The 6,000-nt window shown below is 44.8% G+C and overlaps 1 protein-coding gene across 1 annotated transcript; it reads right to left on the reverse strand.

Annotated features, from left to right (window-relative positions):
- Positions 1–711: 711 nt before the first annotated feature.
- On the reverse strand, positions 712–3,517 carry hoxc12a (homeobox C12a). Its single transcript, XM_084016550.1, has 2 exons — positions 2,900–3,517; positions 712–1,781 (listed from the first exon to the last, which is right to left on the reverse strand). Exons 1-2 carry the CDS (start codon positions 3,480–3,482, stop codon positions 1,543–1,545), a joined length of 822 nt encoding a protein of 273 aa, XP_083872676.1. The 5' UTR covers positions 3,483–3,517; the 3' UTR covers positions 712–1,542.
- Between the last annotated feature and the right edge of the window lie 2,483 nt (positions 3,518–6,000).

Genomic DNA, 6,000 nt, shown 5'->3' on the forward strand with positions numbered 1-6,000 from the left:
TACATAGCGGGAAGGGATCCTCGAACAGGATGGGAAAAAAAAGAAAAATGAACATATGTCATTTCGTTTTACAAAGTTATACACGAGTACAAGGGAAGGAAAGGGACAACATTGAGCACGCTGCAAAGAGCATCTATAGGCCGAATAGGCCCCCCCGTCTTCCCACCCTAATAATAAGGATATTATAATAGTAGCCTAATAAAAATAATAATAATAATACATTCTTTGTAGACCTTTGAGTCACTATGTTCAAGGTTGTGTTCGCTTTTGATTTGTTCAGAAGAAAAATGTATAAAAAAAAAAGAAGTCACCTACAGAAGAAGTGGCCCGCAGAACATGACTTATAGCTATTTCACATCAATAACATGCTGCAAATACATTTCACTGCTATAGCTTACTCGTTATACATGACAGATGATGCACCTCATTCGCCCCGAATTAAGGGAGCGCGCACATAGGCCGATGATTAACACTTTTCTACGTTTCTACATATTTAATTCTCGCGAGCATCAAGTTTCAGAAATGCTCTCTCAGGCCTTTTAAAAATAATACCACGTATGGCCTTAAAATGTACTCGCACTGGTTTCATATTCCCATCGCAGATTGTGGCGAGTTTGTTGTTGAAATCACTATTTTGGACGGGCAACAATCTGGAATTTTAACAGCAGCTCAAGACCGAACGGTGATCTCACTCAACCGATTATGTGGCTGTTGTTGTTAAGACAAGTTAAAAGGTAACACAAGGGAGAGAGAGAAATACCTTAAGGAACTTGTTGGCGCATGAACAAAGTCGTGGCAATCGGTTTTTCTCAACGCGCAGTCAGAAAGATATCGATGCGGATTACATTGCAGGGCTAGTCCTCCCTCTCCTCATGCAGACTCCCAGACCGCCAGACTTCCTGTCCGTGACCGTGAACGTGTCCACTAACAGGCCAAAAGGACGGAAAGGAGACAAGAACGACGCTCCTCTTAGCCAACACATTCTAAAATATTCTTCTTAAGCAGCTTTCTAAGCCCAGAAAGTATTGCGTGGATGCGGCTCCAGTCTTTCTAACATCTCTGCTATTTTTAGGCCTATTTTACCAACATCCCCCCCTCCCTCCACTTTTCCACTAACAAGGGAACAAAAGGATGTTGTCAGGATTTGTCATCCCAAAAATTGTGTGGTTGCCAAGACGGCGTATTTGCGTGCTACATGTGACTGTTCTGAGCGAGATATGCGTAACACAAAAACACAAGCTCACAGCTTTTTTTTTTTGAGGGGGCGATTATCGCAAACACGAAGGCAGTCCCAACTGACACTTTGAATGTCAGATGTTGGCTCGATTTGGGCTCGTGTGGCACCTCTGAGATGAAAAACAATAATAATATCCCAAAAAATGTTGTGATAATTGCCTGCAATTTAAAAGATGGACAGATGAGTGCATGCATTCAAATAAGACCTATAGGGGAGCGTTGGGAGGCTTGGCTTTTTTCTCTCTTTTCTTTTTTTTTTTCTTTTTTTTTTTTTTACTGCTTATCGATTCACCTTCTGCCGCATCTCTAAAAGTAGGCCAATGCTTGCTCCCTCAGCATGAGTCTCTTCTTCTTCATTCTGCGGTTCTGGAACCAGATCTTCACTTGTTGGTCGCTGAGGTTCAGACGGTCGGAGAGCTCCCTCCGCCGCTGCCTGGTGATGAACTCGTTCAGCATAAATTCGCCTTCTAGCTCGGCCAGTTGCAGCTTGGAATAGGGTTTACGCTTCTTTCTGGTCCGGGTGTGCATCGGGTACCACGGGGCACCTGGAGGAGAGGGAGGAGAGGGAGGAGGGGGGGAGGGAGGGGGGAAGGGGGGCGACAACGGGTTAGTCACCACAGTTGCAAAATCACGGTCACTTCCAAGGTTATGAGCAGCCTTCGGGGGCGGCAGTCACATCCACGGGAAGCGTGGATGTGACTGCCTTACTGTGGGGTTAAGTGGATTCAGAATCAGGAGGCTGGCGAGATATCAGGACAAAAAATGTCAAATCACAATACAGCAATTCCTGAAGACGCCGGCGGAAATAGCAACACGTTGGAGTCATCTATAGAGGATTTCTGTGTTTTGCAAAAAGAGAACCCAGATGTAGGGATGTAGGGATGGGAGCCTCCACTTCCTCCACACGCAGCCAAAGGTGATTTGTTTTGGTCTCGTCTGGACATCTCTCATATCAAGCTCAGTGGACCAGTAGGGGTCTGCCCACTTCTGGGGCCAGTCGTGATCAGATGTGTTTGATCTGGATTTATCCACCCCTCTCTAGAGACCACCGCCACACAGCAGCTTGTGTCACAGCAAGTTTTATTGTTGCAGTTAAAGTAGCATTAACGTGATAATTAAGCCGTGCTCGCGAATACCCTACTTATTTGCGAGTTTCGGAGCATATTAAATGACTCCTGAGTACACGGCGACAGATATTAATTCAGTTTACGAGTCATTAAAGAAGAAAAACTCTGTCTCTACAATGCAGTCGAGCAAAGCGCCTCTCCTCTTTAAATCACGACGCTAATTTGTTTTTGGCCTGTACAAACACCAAGTGTGTGTCTGCATGTGTGTGTGTGCATCACGGTTTCAGGTGAGGAAACGCGACGAAGGGGCTGATGGTTTATTCCAAAGCTGCTGGGTATTATGGTGTGGGGAGGTTATCTGTAACTGTACACAACCACATGGCGCGTGAGGCATTTTAGGGCAACCCCTAGCGGCGTTCGCTCACCACGCAACCACCCTGCAGGCTGATGTCTGCAAGTTGTGCATCAGGATAACGAGCGACGGTGTAATAGCGCGGGTGCATGCTGTATACGTGCAAATATATCATACACAACGCGAACGTGCGCTTATAATAATCCCTGTTTTAGAGAGAGAACAGAAATAAAATGACACCCACCTCCTCCTATGGCTATGTTGCTTGAATGGCTTCCCGGTGACACCAGGGTCTGTGTGTCGCTGGATGGAGGCTTGCTGCCTTCGTTGAGCAGAGACGAGCTGGAGTCGGACTCCATCGACTGACAGGACGGCGGGTCTTGCGTGAGCTGCTCGGTCCCATAATCGTATTTGGAGAAGGCGGCTGTGCTGCCGATGGCACCGTGCATCCCGTGGTCGGACGTTAACGATGATGTGTCTCTCGCCCTGTCCTCCCGCTTGAGGCTGCTGCCACCTGAGCAGGTCTCCCTGTTCCCGTTGCTATAATAACATTTGCCCTCCTCCGGTCTGCTAATCTCACACGAGCGATTGAACGACGGGTTAATGGACACGGGGCTGCTAAAGTAGGATTGAGAGTATCCATTGCACGGCTCCGAAGGATTCCACGGGAGGGAGCAAACATTGTCCCTTCTCGGGTAGGAGAGCGACGGTAGCCCCGCCAGTTGTCCCCCTGAGGCTCGAAAATTCGGGAAGTAAAAGGTGTCTCCCGTGTGGATGTTTACCAAAGGTCCCACAAACCCTGGATTAAGGAGATTATGCTCGCCCATTTCCGCGGGCCCGACCAACAGCTTCTAGTTTATTGCAATCTGACATTTAACATAGTTAAACCTGGAGGGGCATCTGATTGGTCACCCTCAAACCACGTGTCCAGGCTAACTTCTGCTACACATGGTACCACCCACTCGGTCCATCTCAGACAAAACAAAACATTAACTTCTGTATTACAGGGGTTTATATGCTTTTTAAAAATACAATAAACCTTTTATTAAAAATGTAGAATCTTGTTTTGCTCCACTCGAGTCTCGCCGAGTCCAAAAGGAGCGCGTCTCCTTTTACACGCACGGAACTGTCCATGGCCTCGTTTAATATCTTTATAAGCTGGCAAAAGTTTCTTTTTTTCTAAATGCCGTTGCTTATGAAAGCTAGTTTTCTTGAAGGAGAGGGTGCATATATGACATCTTGTTTTCTAGCAAATTATGGTTGAATTCCACGTCATATAAAAGCTGTGATGTCCCAATTTTACAAGCTTGTTTTAAGAAAAGACTGATGCTCATTGCCGCACTCTCCTCATATTTACAGTAACGGGGTCAGCAGGTTGAAGCCACTGGCTGCGTAAAAGAGAACGATATTCTACAAGGTTACTTTAAGAGGGTATATTTCACATAATATCCCCTCGTACACCTCACATGAACAACTTTAACAGATACCTCCAATAAACGTTCACAGCCAAACTCTGCTGGGATTGTTATACCTCTCGCAATTCTTTTATATGGAGTTTACAAGATATCAGAGGACACTTAACAGATTCAATCAGCCGAGAGTCTCTCTGTTTTATATCTTTGCTAATTAGCTGATTTGTAGATGCCGCTCTGAAAACACTGGACAAATATGATACATAATACACAATGCCTCACCTCTAAAAATAAAATTAAAAATAATTATTTTTTATAAAACAAAAACAAAAATACTTTTCAGAAACTCCACCAAAGTGCACTTTTTCTACAGAAGACTTCGCCATGATGTTTAAGGATTTCTAATATGGTGTCTGGTCATCAAACAGCCTCAAACGTATATCATCGCACGATACTCCTCGTTCATTGAATAAAAAATAATAAATAGAATGAAAATAAACCCAGGATTATATATAGTTTTCTATTAAACTATTTTGCTAAGACTATCTCTCCGTCATAAAGTCATAATTCACCACCACCACCCCTCCTCTCCCCGGCAAAATCAATTTATGGATCTCAAAGGTTTTCAGAACAGCAGTGCAAGCTGCTTATGTCTCAATTATGGTAATTTAGAGGGGGGAAAAAAACTCTGATTACTTGAAGGACAACAACTTAGGCTCATCAATGACACAGATTCCCAAATTTAACCAAGCACACGCGTAAAGGCCTACGTGGCCGTCAATCTATTCAAGTTCAAGACACAGTCACGGTGGTTTGAACTTGATATTGAACTCAGATGCACCATTTAAATACATTGATACATAAATAAATGAAGAAAAGAAGTTGGAATTAGAAGGTATAAAACAGTATGAGCAGAATGTTAGGGATGTGGCAGCGCATTGTGAGGGCTAACAACCCGAGTTATGAGAATAAGGTGAATATATTCCAACATGCGCAGCTGATTCAGTAAAAAAGCAAACCAGCATCTTTCTTTAAGGTGGAAGGCTGAAATAAAAATACAGAGAAGAGTCCAATAATAATAATAATAATAAATAGACTAATTTAATGTAGGTTTGGGATCAACAGAAACGCGCAGGGGTACGACAGTTGCACATGCGTGCTGACTGGCTCCAAATTCGCCAAGGAAGTGTTATGTGAGAACATTCATTCAAACATTGGTTGGGGGGAAACGATTTGCAAGTCAGCCGATATTTGATCCGGATGAGTCACCGGCGACCACATATCCTATCTAACCCAAAGGCAGCAGGAAAACTTTAAATAGAAAGACAAATATCAAATGTTTAAACTGGAGAAGCTCTCGGGGATCTTCTTCAGTTGCGGTTTCATTCTGTCTCTTACACCCGTTGCACATTCTTACACTTAGTGCGTTAGGACAGCAACTAAAAAGCAAAACGACGCAGTGTGACGTTGACCACAAAGTGTCCCGACTCATCCAGAGAGCGAGTAAACGTGAAGGCTGAAATCGCCACTTTACCTCGGAGAAAAAGAGGCCATGTGTTGCGCCTCCTGGCCTCGCCTCTCCACGCCTCCGATCCGGTCCTCACAACAAGATCCGCATCTCACATTAAGACAACCGATCGTCTGTTCGGCGCATCTCTAGCCCGGCTAGCCATGATGTCATGTGTGACCGCGAGCTTTTGGGCCCTGTGCTCTCATTTTAGCAAAACGAAGATCAGCTGTTAAAAAAAAGAGCGTGGTAAACCGCACTGTCAAGGTCACTGTCTAGTACACTGTCTGCTCGATATTGAAATGACCCCCGTGGAATCCGCGGGTCCCGTCCAGACAGGGCAATAGCCCCAACAAAGGGCTTTTCTTTCCCCCTTTTCTCTCTTTGATTCTCTGCAGGCAGGTTGCCACAGTTATAGCCTTGTGC

The sequence above is a fragment of the Eutrigla gurnardus genome, assembly GCF_963514095.1.
Source record: "Eutrigla gurnardus genome assembly, chromosome: 8".
NCBI lineage: Eukaryota > Metazoa > Chordata > Actinopteri > Perciformes > Triglidae > Eutrigla > Eutrigla gurnardus.

Excerpts from the sequence above, each read along its gene's own strand:
- hoxc12a (XM_084016550.1), bottom strand. The coding sequence starts at position 3,482 with ATGGGCGAGCATAATCTCCTTAATCCAGGGTTTGTGGGACCTTTGGTA. Across the intron at positions 1,782-2,899 it reads CAACATAGCCATAGGAGGAG|GTGCCCCGTGGTACCCGATG; the intron begins GTGGGTGTCATT and ends CCTCTCCTCCAG.